Raw genomic sequence first — 15,754 nt, 5'->3', positions numbered from 1 at the left:
CCCCAGCACCTGCTGGACCCAGCCAATCCGGGCAGGGGAGGGTGGTTCTCATGGGGGCACTGGGCTGGAAGCACAGACTGGGTCTCCTGGTCCCACCCGCCCCTCCCCTCTACACCCCTGCACCTGGTAATCATTTCAGAGGCCAGAAAGGATTGGGATGTGGGTAGGCAGGGACAGGAGTTCAAGGGGAGCAAAGGGACTCAAGGCCATCCCAGGATGCAAAAGCACAGAGCCCCAGGGCTGGGGCCCCTCGAGGATCCAGCAAGTTGGTGCTGATGAGAATGGGGGGCAGGGACTGCAGAGGTGGGGGAGAAACAGGGGGCCCCTAGGAACAGTGTGAGCTACAGGGACCACAGAGGGGGCAGGCCAGCTGCCCTCAGCAGCACAGGGACAGGGGCGGGCTGATTTACAGCCACCACACCTCCCGTGGGCTTCCAGGATGACAGGATGGGTGGAGCAGGGCAGTGAGGTGGGCTGGAGGATGGTTGAGGGGTTGAAGACCCCTGGGTTCTTGAGGCTGTGGTGATTGAGCCGGCGAGGGATGGGCCAATTGCCTGGAGAGGAGGAGAGGGGGAGCAGAGAGTGCTATCAGAGAAGCCTCCAGCCCCAAGGATGGGCGAGAAAGATGGGGAGGGGGATGGGTGAACTTTCCCTCCTGCCCTGGGAATGCGGCTGGAATGCAGCAGGAAGCCAGGTGTACAGGGCTCAGGTCTTTTAACAGGCTCCAGGGGACTGTTGAAGAGGTTGGACACAAAATAGTGAATTCAGCTGTGTGTGTGTGTGGGGGGGGGTCCCTCTGGGCTGTGGTGGCATCCTCCATAGGGACAGAGGGGGTAGGGGGCTCTTGAGAGAACCATGGGGTCTGTGAGCCTGGTCAGAAGTTGAGGTTCCAGGGGGGGCCTCAGAGGAGTGGGTGGCCTGGAGGAAAGTGGAGGGAGGCGGAAGAGCATGGGGGCAGGGGTTCTGCCCTGTGTCCTTATTTCCCAGTGCCTAGCAGGCGATGGCGGGGGGGGGGGGGGGGCGGTTCAGCCTTTGGCCTTGGGCAGAGCACAGGGCCGTGTCTCAACCTCTCCTCTCAACACCCGGCCAAGTGGGCTGGGTGAGGGCCTGGGCGCCAGGAGAGCCTAGTCCTCTGGGTCAGTCTCCCGGCTCGAGCTTGGCCTCTGTCCCCTGACGTGGCCCACAGAGGAGGCAGCCAGGAGGGGCTTTTCTTCAGGTTTATTCATTCAGTGGTGGGGGGCGCAGCTGAGAGAAGAGGCTTCAACCTGCGATATTAACACAGGAGGGCCTCACTCAGTCCCCTACACAAGTGGGCCTTGCCCTAGGCAAAGTAGTGTCTCCTTCCCCATCACAGGAGCCTGCCCACCCCTCCAGCCACTCCAGGGCGGAGCGGGTGGCACTGCCTCCCCTTTCCCTCCCAGGCCTGGTCCTGTAGTGCTACCCCAGTACCTGAGTCTCTCTCAGCAAAGTGTCCTGCATGGGGGCTAAGGCTGTGTCCCCCCCAGAGAAGGTGAGGGGATGCCCCACACTTCCAGGGACTCTGCTCCTCTGTGTACCCTCACAACAACCCTGTGAGGTAGGTGAGGCAAGGAAGACACCGAGCAGACAGCTCACGGAGGGGAGGTGGCGGGGCAGGGCGGGGCTCATCCACCATGCAGCAGGGGGCCCGGAGGAAGGGACAGAGGGACCTGGAGACACAGCTGGACAGTGTCTCACTTCAGCCATGGGCACGTAGCTCTGCCCAGGGTCCACCTCAGGGCTGGTAAGGTTCTAGGGGGCCCCCAGCCCAGCCCTGGAGGCAGGGGTGAATTCCAGCCCAGCGGGTGCAGACAGGAGGGGCAGGGGAAAGAACACATCTTCCTTCTCGGGCTGGGGGCCCGCCCCATGGTACAAAAATAAAGGATTTCAGATCGGAACCCCAAGTCCCTGGAGGTGATCTGGGGGCTCACATCCGGGTGCCTCTGGCTTGTAATAGCTAGAAAATAAGAGAGGGAAGGGACAGGAGGAGGGGAGGAGGGGAGGGGGGTCAGAAAACCAGGGGGGGGGTTGGTAATGAGAGGGCAGGAGAGGGGTAGAGAGTGAAAAGGAAGCAGGGAGGGAGGAAGGGAAGAGAGGAGGGAGGGAGGGAGGGAGGGAGGGAAAGAGGGAGAGAGAAAGGCCAGTGAGTTCCAGGCTCCCTTCCAGAAGAGGGGAGTGGGGCTGAGGCCCAGAGAAATAGAGTGAGAACCACAGAGGGGAGCAGAAAGGGTGCCCCAATCAACCCAGCTGGGCACCCCCGTGCCCACCCTAGGCAGGTGGGACTGCCTGGGGAGGCCAGGTTCTACCAAAACTCTGTCCAAGGTGGAGGGGGGCAGGGCAGAGGCAGGGCCAAGACAGCTGCTGTCCCCACTTTAGATTCCACTGTGGCCAAGAGGGCACACCACTGCCCAGGGTTGCAGGGCAGCTGAGATTGTGCAGGGCTTGTGGTCACCTGGCCAGGGCTTTTCTGCCACACTGAAATCCTCAGCTGGCTTTGGCCCAATCCTTGCCAGCCAAGGCCCTCCCTATGTGGCCTGGCCTCCCCACCCCACACGAGTCAGGGGCCCAGGGCTACATGCAGCAACCCACGAGCTCCAGGACAGTCGGGATGCAGCCCCTCGCCAGCCTGGCTCAGGCCCTGGCCAGCGGGCAGGCGGGCAGGAAAGCCCCCCCACCCCTAACTCGTTCTGCTCTCAGGGCCTCACCCCAAGGCCCAGTTAGGATGAGAAACTGGTGGGTGGAGAAAACCAGCCGAGAGCCTGGCTCAAGTCCAAAGACAAGAGACGAGCACACTCCTTGCTCTGGCCTCTGTCCAACTCTGCCAGGCTCCACACCAGGGCCGAGGAGCCCTCATTGCAGGCTCAGGCTCGGGTCTGGGAAGGTGCGGCCGGGGATCTGCAAGGAGGGCACATGAGGTGGCCAAGCAACCCGGTGGGGCCCAGACCAGCCTCAGAGGTGCCCAGCGAGGTGGGAGGACACAGAGCAGGTGCAGCTGTGCCTCTCCTCCGCAGGCCAGGAGGCAGGAGGGACTGGAAGGGGTGCAGGAGGTGGCTGGCAGGATGCTCGGGGATGCAGGGCCACGGGGCCTGGGGAGAGGGCACGGGAGGCTGGGACCAAGGTGGCCCCAGGATGGAGATGCGAGCAGGCAGAGAGAAGACCTGGACAGGGGCAGAGAGGGAAGAGGCAGGGTGCAGATGAGATCCAGGAGGAAGAGGAGGTGGATGAAGATGAGGCAGGACCTCCGGCAGGAAGCGGAGGAGGAGGCGGTGGTGGGAGGGAGGAAAGGTTAGCGGGATCCTGAGATGACAGGGCTGCAAGAGAAAGTGAGAGAGGGATGGTTATGGGGCGAGGCGACAGGCGCTAAGCTAACCCTGGTGGCCCGCCCTCGTCCCCCTTCTGCAGCTGGCTCCGTCAGGGTGGGCGGGAGGCCCCGGCTCGGATTAGCAATCATCCTCCTGGGGGCGGGCTGCACCTTTCTCCTGGGCATCTGCCTCCACCTGCACCTGTGCCACCTCCACCTCCTGCACCTCCTGCCGCTGCGGCTCCTCCAGCTGCTCCTCCGCGCTCTGTGGACCCGCCGGCGGACCCAGGGAAGAGAGAGTGGAGACACTGACGAGGGGCCCGGGGCGCGGGGGGGGGGAGCTGTCCCCGTGGCCCCCCCAACCTCAGGGCAGCAGGACAGGCAAGACAAGGAGGGACCTCAGGAGAGGGAGGCTCTAGCCACAGAAGCTGGGCATCTCCAGGCCTGGCTAGCCCAGGGGTCTGGCTCGGGACCACTGTGGTTACAGGGGGATGCTGTGGTGAGGGGTGCAAGAGGAACCCTGTGGGGGTAGGTGCTTGGCAAGGCCTTGCTTTGGAAGTGTGCTCTCAGGGCCACCACCAAGCAGATCTGGGAGGCTAGCAAGTGTCTGGCACCCCAGGCCTGGATAGTGGCACACAGGCAGGCAGCGCAGCAGGCTTACTCTGTACTCCACTGGCATGGGAGGAAGTAAGGAGTCATAGCAGGGCAGGGAGGCAGACAGACAGACAGACAGGAAGCCAGAGCTAGGTCTCCAGCACACAGGAGCAGGCCCCCTCTGACCCAGCCAGGCCCATGCCTACAACACTGCTGCCCAACTGAGGGCTGAGGGGAGCAGATGCTGCCAGAGGGGTGGCTGCCGCCTGGGCAGGATGGACAGACAGGCAGGCCTGGGGCAGGACTGTTCAGTTTGGCTTCCTGGTTCTGTCCTAGGCGTGAGGGGGGCGGTCACCAGCCCCAGGGAACGAGCTGGCCAGGGTGAGGCAACACAGGATGTGGTCCACCCATTTGGCTCCACAGAGAACAGCAAAGGTGCCTGGGAGACTGAACTCCAAGGCCACACACTGTCACCATGTGCCCCACCTAGCTCAGTGCACTGTCTGGTGCCACGACCCCTGCAGATACCATGTGGCCCCTTCAAGAGGCCTGGAGTCCACCCTGGCTGGGCCTTTGGGATGGTGGTCCTGACTTGCTGGCCCCCAGCCTGGGCCTGGAACCAGCGTGAGCAGACTGCCCCGTGAAGCATGGGATGGATGGGGTGCGGTGGGAGGGAGGAGGCAACGGCGGCGTTGGTGGAAGGACAGTAGGAGAAGCACGTCTATACCTTAGTTTTGCGGCTGAACTCGGAGCTCGGGCCATGGGAGGAGCTGTGTAGCTCCTTGGACACCACACACAGGAACTCGGCCTGGTCCTCACTGCCGTAGGTGTAGGAGGAACCGATGTTCACCAGCTGGGGGTGCGGCGGGGGGAGAGATGCAGGTTGGGTGGGGGACAGAGGTGCCCCTGGCCACTGTCAACAAGTCATCTTGGTTCTGCTCTAGACAGCTTGCATGGGTGGTGGCAGCTTCCCTTGCTAGCACCTCTCCTGGACTGGAGGCAGTGGTGGGACCATCCCCGCTCCCACCCATAGCCAGGCAGCCACTTTCTAGAGGGAGGTGGAGTCCAGGGATGAGCATGCTGTTCCCTGGCCCAGGTGTGGCCCCAGCATCTCTAAGTCTAGGCTGCAGCATGGCGATGGCGCAGAGGAGCCCTGTAAACCACCCCTTTACTCTAGGAAGCCGTGGCAGGAGAAGGTACCCATTCCTGAGTTCACAGGGCCAGCGACCAGTCCCTTGGCCTCTCAGTGGCTCCAGGACAGGGTCCAGAGGATGACACACAGCCCTCTGGTTAAGGAAGTCCTGTATGCATGACTTCTCCAGCTCTCACAGGCCCTGCTCCAGCAGGCACAGAAACATCTCCATCCCTCCACTTGGAGCAGTAGCCTGCAGGTCGCCTGGCTGCAGAAAGTATAGGACCTGGGTCCCTCCAAGACTTGAACTCAGGCCTAAGAGGTGACAGGACACTAGGGCCCTCACAGGACCAGCAACTTCACAGAAGGCCCTCTCAGGATCACAGCAGCCCGAGAATGTGGTGCCCTTGCCTCCACTGCCGAGGGGCTGGAGGACGGCTTGCCTGGAGCTGGAGAGGAATTGGGCCTCTGGCTCCTGGATTGGCTCATACTTCCTGCCTGCCGGCCATCCCCCTCAGCTTCCTGTGGAAGGTAACTCATGGGAAAGGTACAGAAGGGCCCAGGTGAGCTGTGACCTTGCGCTTACTTTCTGGCTGTCACCAGCTGGTAAAGCGAGGGAGCTCAGGGGAAGCCCGAAGGGGCAATGGCTGGCGCTGGCACACCCTTGTGGGACCCTGGAGGCTGTGCTCGGGTGGTTACCTCTGGAGCTCGGCGCTGGCGCACCCCTTGTGGGACCCTGGAGGCTGTGCTCGGGTGGTTACCTCTGGAGCTGTCTCCTGTTCCACACACTCTACAGCCCCTCACCCACCCTTCTCCTCGGTCCTGTCCTCGTCCTGTTTAGCTGGATTTAAGAACACGCCTTCCCACCGGGGGGCTAAGGTGGGAAGCCCGAGGTTGGGCTGCCCCCGCCCACCTGCTCAAAGCGCCAGCCATCAGACATGGTGGAGACCATCTGGGTGAGCTCCTCCTCCTGGCACTGCAGCACCCGGTACACGTGCTTGGGTGGCACCTGTGGGCAGAAGGATGCCATGAAGGGTGCCTAATGCCCCTCCTGGAAGGAGGGTGGTGGGAGGGAGAGGAAGGGAAGAAGGGAGCTGCGTATCAGGGGGTCCATATACAGGAGCTCACTCCTTCGAGGGCCCCTATGCATCATGGGATCAGTGAGGATGTAGAACTAGATGGGGGGAGGGGGCCAACATTGTGGATCACGGAAGGAGACATGAAGCCTTCCCTCCCCTGTCCCACCACCACCCCCTGTGGACTTCCCCGGGCAGGGAGGGAATGCCCCCATCTACTCCTGGCTCCCAGGTGGTCACTGCTAGAGACCTGTTTCTACCAGAACACAAGGCCTCGAGAGGGCCACACAGCAGAAGTGGCAAGGTACCACCTCAGCTTCCCCCAGCCTCCCCTGCCGCCAGCTTCTTTCCCTACCTGGGTCACAGTGTAGTCCTTCTCCTCCATCCTGTCTTTGATGATTCGGATCAGTGGGCCAATGTTGTAGAACTCGGCTTCCTCCAGGACTCCTGGCAGATAGGGCAGCCCCTGGTCACTCTTGCCACCCCAGACTCCATTCTCCCCAGGCCCACTCCCTGCTCTAGTCACAGGCCCTGACAAGAGTGGCTTGCAACTCAAGAGTCCAGCAGCCAAACAAAAGGTCTATTTCCTTTCTTCCTTGGGAGGGGTGAGATGTGACGCCACAACCCCCCCTCCACAGTGCATGTCACAAAGAACCAAGGCCACCCATGGTCCACAGTCTGGCACTGCTCTGGTGCCACCAAGAACCAGAGGTGAGATGGAACAGAGCTTTCAAATGCCATGAGGCCTGGGCCATGCCTGCTGTGTGTATCTATGTACCCAGCACATGCTTAGAGCCGGGCCCTTGCCTGGATCACACCATCATTCAGGGTGCTTAGTCCTCAGAATGAGAAGGGGGTACTGTCATCCTCTTGACTCAACTGGGGAAACTGAGGCTCCAAAAGAGAAAGGACTTGTCCAGAGTCATGCAGCCTTATGGAGACACAAGTTCCTTAGGCCTCCAAGCTCCTACTACAGACGTATAAACATTCATGTGCCCTCTCCAGCCACCACACTTGACAGTTACCAAGGCCCCTGTGCTCATCAGAAATCTTGGGGACATGAAGGAAGCAAGCAAGCACAATTCTCCACATTTTGCAGTTAATAAATCTGAGAGATCAAGTCATCCCATCCCAGTGAAGTGGAAAGTTCCCAGGGTTTTGACACGTGAAGCTTCTGCAGGGCTGAGTACCTTTGGTACCTTCCAGGCTAGTTGCTAGGCTCTCTGGGACAGGATCTATTATGGCCTACGTGTCTCCTCAAGATTCCCATGTTGAATCCTGACTGGTGGGGTAAGGGGGTCTGGAGGGGAGGCGGGCCTGTGCATGGTGGTGTGGTCATGGGGGTGGAGAGTAGGTTTGGATGGGACCCCCTTAGGAAGAGCCCCAGTATTGTGATGGCTCTCGCATTCTGCCTGGGAAGGAAAGCATTAGTCTGAAGCCCAGAAGAGGGTCTCCCTAGAGCCCCACTGAGTTGGCCAGAGCTCAGAACCTAGCCTCAATCCCAGCAAGGAACACATTTCCAGTGATGAGGACAAATTCCCCCTCTAATCTACACTGCTGTCTCCAGAGCTCAGTGAGACCTGCCACCGAGGGGGAGTCCTTGAACACCATGTAGGCTGGAGCCGTTTAGCCTCCGGGCCACTACTAAGCTCCATGCTGGACCTGTGGCTCCATCTATCCAGCCCCGAGCTCAGTAACACAGGCACTATCACCTCCCTTCAGAGATGGGGCATAGAGGCACAGGGGAGTTAAGTAGAGAACAGGTGTTGGCTGTGACTCCGCCAATGGAGTGCTACCTCCTCCTCCTCCCTCCCCTCCCAGTGGGTCCTGCTCTCATACTCAGGCCACACCCACGTTATCTGCTCCCCCAGGGCTCCGGCTGCACTCAGCAGAGCAGAGGCATTGAAGCCTGGCTCTTTGAGAAGTCACTTGGCTTCCAGATTGCTGCACTTCACCAGGGTCAAGCAAGGGCGAGCACGGGCCAGTGGGAATTGGGGATGGCTATCCTTGCACAAAACCCAGGACACATGGCGTCTCAGCACAAGCAGAATATGTTATCACCCCTTTCATTTGCAGACACCAGCGGGAGACTCCAAGAAATTTGGTTAGGCACACTGGTCCCTGGCCCACAGCTGGAGCTCTGTAAGTGAAGGTTCTCTCAGAGTCAGCTGCTCGCTCTGCTAGGCTGGGACATCTACAGGCCTGGGAGTAACTGAAACCCTTGCCAGGGAACAGGCTCCTCCCGCCGCCCCCGCCTCCCATCCCAACCAGCCCAGTGCTGCAGAGACTGCCAGATTTGGGGAAGAGTCACCCTCTCCACCCACTTGCTCACTGCAAGCCCTTGCCTGGAAGAATTGGCAGAATTCAGAATGGGAGCTGGCAGATCACTAGGAGAAAGTGGCAGGTCCCTTTCCCCTCCCTGCAGCCTCAGGGCTGTAGTAGACACACCTGGCTTCCCAAGAGGCCAGAGTGGAAAGAAAGAAAAGGCAGCCACACCCCAAACAGAGACCTCAGGCCTCAAGGGCTTCATTTATCCTCAGCACAAGTCTCCATCACCATCCAGTGACAACTGGGACCCGACAGCTCCACGGAGGCCCTGGTCCAGTAGAGAAGACAGGAAAGCGGGAGAGAGTAGGGGTCCAGGCCAGTGAGGGGGCAGTGGCTTTGGGTCTCTGAGGAAAGCCTTATCAAGCTGCACAAGGCGGTGCTAAGATATGGGCTTCAGGCTAGGTCCCTGGACCAACTCACCCTCCTCAGCCATATCCTTGTCCAGCACCAGTTTGCCATGGCGGAGAAAGTTCAGGATGGGCCCAAAGTAGGTGGGATCCCGATCAATGAGGTAGGCCCCAGTTTCATCCTACAGAGGAGAATACCACAGGCATTAAGAGAAGTGTAGCCTCACCCCTGCCCAAACCCACATTTATCTGGGAAAGGCCAGGGGGAGAGAGAGGGTACAGGGCAGCAGGTTGGAGCAGTAAAGCTTTGGGGTCAGGAAAATTGGAGGTTCAAACCTTGCCTCTGCCTCTTCTAGGTTGTGTGACCTTGGACTGATAGTTTGACCTTTCTGAGCCTCACTTTCTCCTCTCTCCAAAATCCGGGGTGACTGTGCACAATGTGTGTGAGAGGAAGTTTGAGGGGGGGTTGTCTCTGGCCCAGTGCAGGGCTCAGTGATGGTCCCTCTGGCAGGATACCACCCCCTCCCCGCTCCCTACCCCATGCCAGCTATCCTGTCCATCCATTTTTCAGGGGATGTGTTCAAGTTTCCAAAGAAGCTGCGCTCTGATTGGCCGCAGGCAGCCTGCAGGGAGGCAGGGCAGGCTGAGACCTCTGGAGGTGAGAGGGCTTGCCAAGGTCACGGCCCCCGGAGGGTCAAGAGAAGGGGGGATGGGCGTCTCAGGGTCCGTCTGCAGCCGGGGGGCCGCGCCCAGAGCGGGGAAGGAGCCCGCCCGAGGTGACGCCCGCGGTCTGCGGCGGCGACGCGGGGTGGAAGCGCGGACGCGGCGGCCCCCGGGGGGGGCGGTCTCCGCAGCCCCGCAGGGGAGGACCCCGATCCGCCGCCGCTCTCCAAGCTCCGATCGGCCGACGGAGGCCGGCGCGGTCCCGACGCCACGGCGACGCGCGCAGCTCGCGCCCGGCTCGGCTGCCCCCGCCCCCCGCCCCTCCGGCCGCTTCTTCCCGCCCCCGGCTCTCGACGGGGATCGCAGCCGGGCGGCCGTGTGGCTGGGGTGGGCCGGCCAGCTGACACCCGCGCCGGGAGCCGGGGCCCGCGCCCGCCGCCCGCGCCCGCCCGCGGCTCACCCGGTCCGACTGCAGCTCTTCCCCTTGGCACAGGCGGCTGAGGAAGGACTTCTGCTCCCGGCACAGCGTCTGCCGGGTGGTCAGGAACACCGTGCCCCCCACATTGAGCCGCACCCACTTGCCCCAGCCGCCCGCGGAGCGGCCGCCCACCCCCGCCGGCGGCGCTGCTTCCCCGGCCTCCATCCTCATCGCTCTCCGCGGCGTCTGCATCCTCCGCCCGCCGCGCGGGGCCGCGGGCGGGTACCAGGCGCGGGGCACGCCGGGAAATGTAGTCCGCGCTTCCAGGGGGCGGGGCCTGGGGCGGGGCCGGGGCGGGGCGGGCGGTGACCTGGTCCTCCCGGCCCAAGCCCCATCCCTTGGCTATCCCCGCAGGACACGCAATGGGTCACTCCTAAAAGGCTCTGATCAGAGTCCCGTGTTTGGGAAAAGTCAGGCTCCGAGACACTGAGAAAACAGTGAGCCCCCCCCAAGTCTACCATCCCACCCCCCCCACACTTGTTCTCATGCTCTTTTTCCCTTTTTAGAGTCCAGACGATCAAACAACCGGTGGGAGAAGAAACGTCTCCTGAAACTGTATTTGTTTTTTTCATGGTTCCTGTGCCTTGTGTGACTGCTGTGGACAGAGCCCAGGACCCCAGGACCCAACCAGCCCTGCCACTGAGCTGCACCTCCCTCCCGCCTCCCCCAACTCAGTCCTAGTAGTTTGTCATTCTGGAGTGGAGGGGAGGCAGTGTGTGTGTGTGTGTGTGTGTGTGTGTGTGTGTGTGTGTTCCCTCTCTTCCACAGACATTCCTTGAGGACAGCATAGAGGCATGGGGTTGGGCAAACACTTGGGTATACCAGCAGCTTTTGAGACATGCATATTACTTAGTCAAGCTTAGTATTTGTCTATGCACATTGCTTATTATTATACTAAATGCATATTATTCATTCAAACTTCCAGCATCCCTGTGATGTTAATACTTCTTTCCATTGGGGGGGAGGGGCGGTCATGGGACTTGAACTCTGGGCCTGGGCACTGTTCCTGAGCCCTTCAGCTCAAGACTACCACCCTACCCTTGAGCCAAGCCCCACGTCCCATTTTCTGAAGGGTTAATTGGAGATAAGATTCTTTTGTGCCTGGGTTGGCTTTGAACCTTGATCCTTAGATCTCAGCCTCGCTAGCTAGGATAACAGGCGGGAGCCACCACACCCCAGCTACTTCTTTCCATTTTACAGATGGGGCCACCGAAGTGAAGGGCATCATAGACACAGCTGGGGAGCCACTGCCTGGTGGGACTTTCCTTCCACCAAGGTCCCCTTCTCATGGCTACTCATGGACAAGGGTCCCTGACCCTGTGGAGTAGAGACAGTATCAGCTCCAGGTCAGCAGCACTGAGCTTACTTTCTGGTTTTGTAGGTGAGGAGTGGGGAGGTCTCGGGGCCAGATGAAGGGAAGGTGGGTTGAGCACCCCCGTTTCTGTCTGGAACCAAGTCTAAAATGTCTCTACACAGCTGGAAGGCAGCACAGAAGGTGAGGCAGGCTGGCAGAGCAGGAAGGGGGATGAGGGGAGTGGGTTGCAGTGCCCATGGGGCAGGGGACAGCGGTGGCAGACTGGCTGCCCCTTTCTTATGCAGAGCCCTGGTGACCTAAAGCAACCCAGAAGTTGCTTTTCTCCCAGCTAGAGCTGGAGGAGCACACATACCCCGGGGGGCCTCACCTGAGCACATCACTCAGCTCTCCTGGGGTGAACCCGGTCCTTTTCTTAGCTGTCACTCTGCATCTGAGTGGCTTATGTCACATCTGCTGGCGTTGCCATGACTAAGAAGATGTCACTCATCTCTGCTAGGTACTTTGCCTCCTGCTCCCCAGTGCAGAATGTCAGAATGCTCTGATTCCTCGCCAGTCCTCGTTATGGTCTTCATGTCAAATCTAGTCTTCTCGCGGCCTGGGGGAGTCCTGATATTTAGTCTTGGCGTGGGGGGCGGCTGGATTTGAACCTGAACCTCTTCAGGTCACTCACTCAAAGAGAGGAAGGGGTGTAATCAGTTAAGGGGCAGGCATCCGCTCAGACTAATACTCCAACAAGCTTTGGAGGCCCATGGTGGGAATCTCTGCCTTATAACACCCCCAAATCCGTTAGTTAGGCAGGTGCGTTCTCCAAATGTCACTTCATATTATTTTACTGAGCACCTACTATCTGTCAAGTCCTGGACCAGAAACAGCATCCTCAAGCTAAGCACTGATCCATGGGCTTGAACATGTGTTCCTAGGATTTTCCCCTTGAACTTTCCCAAATGTCAACAGATGTTCACCAATCTGTCCTCAAGGGCTCCCCTTGAGTTCCCAGAGAGACCAGTAATGTCTGCCAACTCCAGGGTGCTGCACTCACATTGCTGGAGGATGGGTGCCGGCTGTGGAGATTCACCTGTCTTTGGCAGGGATGCAGACCTGACTAGGCCAGGCTGGACTACCTGGGCCTGGACACTGCTCCTTTCCACCAGCAGAGGGCGCACAGAGGACTCCCAGCCTGGCGGTTGGGTGGAGCCTCTCAGCCCCCAGACTCTGTCCCAGGGTTTGGATGGAGGTAGGAAAGGAGAGGGTTAAGAATGGTCTTTCAGGCACCTTCACCCTTGGCCTTCCAACATGGTTTTGCTTTGGCCAGAGCACAGGGTTCAAACTGGGTCATTCTTAGTCTTCTTTCCAAGTGAATTGTTTGGAGGTTCTTCAGGGGTCCAAAAGCAGTGCAGTTTTTTTTTCTTGGGCAGTGCCTCTGGTTGGCATCTGGGTCACTACTTACAGATGGCCCAGAATCCAGAACACCCCGGGCAAGCATGGCTTATGATCTGCCCTGTCACTTGGAGATGGGAGGCGTTCCAAAACCCCAACAGCAACTCCCCAGAAGTTCTGGGGTGTCTCTCCTCTCCCTTCCATGGGCAAGTACTGTGGCTTTTCTAAGGTTTCCAAGTCCTTAAACATTTCAGTCTGAGAGCTGCTGCAGGTGGTCTAAGGGCTAAGGTCTGTGATCAGTGGTCCTGGCAGAAATGCAATCAGGAAATTTCTAAAACTGCCAAAACAACAAAAACAACCCTCCCCCACCCCATGCCATTTAGAAAATAACTTCAGGCTTAGAGAAATGTTGGGGAAAATAATTGAAAACTGTTTCTAAATGTTAACACTTAAACTTTGAGTTTTCATTCTCCCTCCCTCCCTCGCTCCCCCCAATCTTTCTTTTCTGAACTGTTATTGAGTACATTGCTGAGTTAATGACCTTTCATTCTTAAAACTCTTCAGAAGTGCTAAAATCAAAGATATTCTCTCCCAGACGCAGTACAATGAACAGAGAGAGCATGGAGAGTCACACTGGCAGGATACATTTTACGTTATCTACAGAAGTCTTCAAATCTCTCTTTGTCTCGGGAAACTGCTAAAAGATGATGGATCTGCAAGTTTTTGTCAAGGGACTGATTTTGTGATGTGACCCCTAACGTGAGCTGGCTTGTGAGTGTTTCAGGTTAGACCCACTGGGACTAATTTTTGCCCTATCAACCAGGACAGGGTGTCACTGTAGCCCATTCCCGGGGAGGAAAACATGTTTTCGTTATTGTTAAGGTGGCACCTGCCAGCTTTCCAAGCTATGCCTCTCTTTCCTTTTGATGAGGAGATACCATGAGACCATTCTAATACTCCATGTCTCATCAAGCTAAATTCTTTCCCACCAATTTTAATGCTCACTGATCACTCTTGTAGTAACCAGCGCCAAGTTGTGAGTTTCTAATTCCATCATTCCTTCTACATTTTTCAGTGGTGATACACAAAAGAAGACCTCCGCCTTTGTTTTCTTGCATTGATGGATTCATTTCTACAACTCTCAGATTCCCACTTTATTCTCTGCATGATGATCTGTTACTATTAATTTGATAAACTAATATTTGACCAAGGAGAACCCTCCTACCACCTTCTATATCCTTATTTTTAACCCTCTTCTCATATATATATATATATAAAATATACATGTATATTTTACATCACATTAAATTTGCCATCTTTGACATTGGTTTTTTTGTTTTTTGCCAGTCCTGGGCTTGAGCTCAGGGCCTGAGCACTGTCCTTGGACTTTCTCAAGGCTAGAGCTCTACCACTTGAGCCTCAGCACCACTTCCAGCGTTTTTGTATGTATGTGGTACCAAGGAATCGAACCCGGGTCTTCGCGCATGCTAGGCAAGCACTTTAACCACTAGGCCAAACTCCCGGCCTTCCAGCTTTTTTCTACATATGTGGTACTGAGGAATTGAACCCGGGTCTTCATGCATGCTAGGCAAACACTCTACCACTAGGCCAAACTCCCAGTTCCATGTTTGACATTTGTAAGTGGTGGTCAGTACCTTTCCCATGGCATTAAGTACATTGCTGTGGTCCAGTCTTCTTCCACAGGACTTTTATCCTGTACAACTCTGCACCCTAAACAGCAGCACTCTTCCCTTCATTCCCAGCACGCATGGAACATCTAGAAAGAATGAAGATGGCACTGATGGCTCACACTTGTGATTCTAGCTACTCAGAAGGCTGAGATTTGTAGATTGTGGTTCAAAGCCAGCCTGGGAAGGAGAATTTATGAGTCTCTTATCTCTCAACCACCCAAAAGCCAGTAGTGGAGCTGTGGCTCAAGTGTTAAGAGTGTTAACCTTGAGTGGAAAAAGAGAAGGGATAGCACCCACACCCTGAGTTCAAGCTCCAGTACCAGCAAAAAATGAAAAATAACATACTTCCCCCCCCCCCAGCCTCTCATGTTCACATCTCTTCTTGCTTTCTTTTCCTTACAATCAGCCAGGTAGCATGAGAAACATCCAGTGACTGGCCATTGGCTTGCCCTTTTCTGCTCTGGCACTGGGGCCACCCTCAGGCAATCCTCAGGCTGGGTGATTCCATTCACCTGTTTTCCTAATGGGCATCTAGCTGCCTGGCAGCCTTTTGTGGTTTAGAAACTGGGAAAAGGCAGGAGCTGGCCAGGAGGCAAGGCGGAGGGGAGAGTTAATGCTGTCTCCTGAATTCACTGACCCTGTCATGACCTCTGATGCACCGGGGTCACCCAGGCACACCCCTCGCCCCCCAAACCTGCCTGCCACATTCTGGGCCTGGCACTGGTGATCATTGGCTTCCTTGTATTGTTCTCCGCCCAGCCTGTGGCCATGTTAAGACAGGGAGGGGCTCTTTACATGGCGTAAGTGAATGCACCCTTGGCGATATTCCTCGCCTGTCACTGAGGATGAAAGCCCTGAGTCCTTCTGTCTGTAAAGTCCTAAGGCTTGGGCCACCTGGTGGACAAGTGGCCTCTGAAGTTAGCCTGGTGCCCCGATGCCATGAAGCTAAGCAGTGGGGGGTGCAGGTGTACTCTACCCCACTTAGTGGAGTGTGGTTCCATCTTGAGTTTAAAACAATGAGTTTCTGTTAACTTGGAAACGGTGCCTACCTCCAAGTGGCTCGTGTGTGACTAAGGACACTGAGGGTCTCACAGTAGGCAGACCACCCACCTCTCCAGCAACCTGCCTCCACACCAGCCTATGTGTGGCAGCGCTGGGCTGGCTCCCATTTCCCAGATGAGACCACAGCTGTCCAGCGGGAGGGGTGTGGGGGGGACTTTGACCATGATCCCTTGCGGCAGTCGTCCAGAGAGCAGAAGTGGGGTTGAGGCAGCGGGTTAGGCCTGGTTAGGAAATGCCTAATGCCAAAGGAGTGCTCAGCAAATATTTGCCAAGCAGACAGGACTTGCATAATCCCCCATGCCTGATGTTGTAAGTTCCTCCCTGGAACACACCGGGGGAGGAGAGAGAGTGCTGGCAGAGGCTGGGGACCCG

The 15,754-nt window shown here is 57.7% G+C and overlaps 1 protein-coding gene across 4 annotated transcripts; it reads right to left on the bottom strand.

Moving 5' to 3' along the window:
- Window positions 1-1,199: 1,199 nt before the first annotated feature.
- Window positions 1,200-10,129, bottom strand: Kctd17 (potassium channel tetramerization domain containing 17). Of its 4 annotated transcripts, XM_090328650.1 has the most exons (9): window positions 9,920-10,129; window positions 8,870-8,978; window positions 6,477-6,568; window positions 5,959-6,054; window positions 4,641-4,766; window positions 3,491-3,584; window positions 3,258-3,329; window positions 2,841-2,913; window positions 1,817-1,975 (listed from the first exon to the last, which is right to left on the bottom strand). In XM_090328650.1, the coding sequence occupies exons 1-9, from the start codon at window positions 10,127-10,129 to the stop codon at window positions 1,906-1,908; spliced, it is 942 nt and encodes a 313-aa protein (XP_090184776.1). In that variant the 3' UTR covers window positions 1,817-1,905. The 4 variants fall into 4 exon arrangements, with proteins under 4 accessions (XP_090184773.1, XP_090184776.1, XP_090184774.1 ...); XM_090328647.1 differs by lacking the exons at window positions 2,841-2,913; window positions 3,258-3,329 and having other exon boundaries at window positions 1,200-1,975; XM_090328646.1 differs by lacking the exon at window positions 1,817-1,975 and having other exon boundaries at window positions 2,879-3,329.
- Window positions 10,130-15,754: the final 5,625 nt, after the last annotated feature.

The sequence above is a fragment of the Megascapheus bottae genome, chromosome 2 (genome assembly GCF_031878675.1).
Source record: "Megascapheus bottae isolate mThoBot1 chromosome 2, mThoBot2.hap1, whole genome shotgun sequence".
Lineage (NCBI taxonomy): Eukaryota > Metazoa > Chordata > Mammalia > Rodentia > Geomyidae > Megascapheus > Megascapheus bottae.
This window is presented reverse-complemented; position numbering and strand designations above follow the sequence as displayed.

Bases quoted from the DNA above. Each gene is read 5' to 3' on its own strand.
- Kctd17 (XM_090328646.1), bottom strand. From the start codon at position 10,129: ATGCAGACGCCGCGGAGAGCGATGAGGATGGAGGCCGGGGAAGCAGCG. The intron at 6,055-6,476 runs GTAGGGAAAGAA...TTCTGCCCACAG, and splicing joins AGGACTACACTGTGACCCAG to GTGCCACCCAAGCACGTGTA. The intron at 3,585-4,640 runs GTATAGACGTGC...GCGGGTCCACAG, and splicing joins AGTTCAGCCGCAAAACTAAG to AGCGCGGAGGAGCAGCTGGA.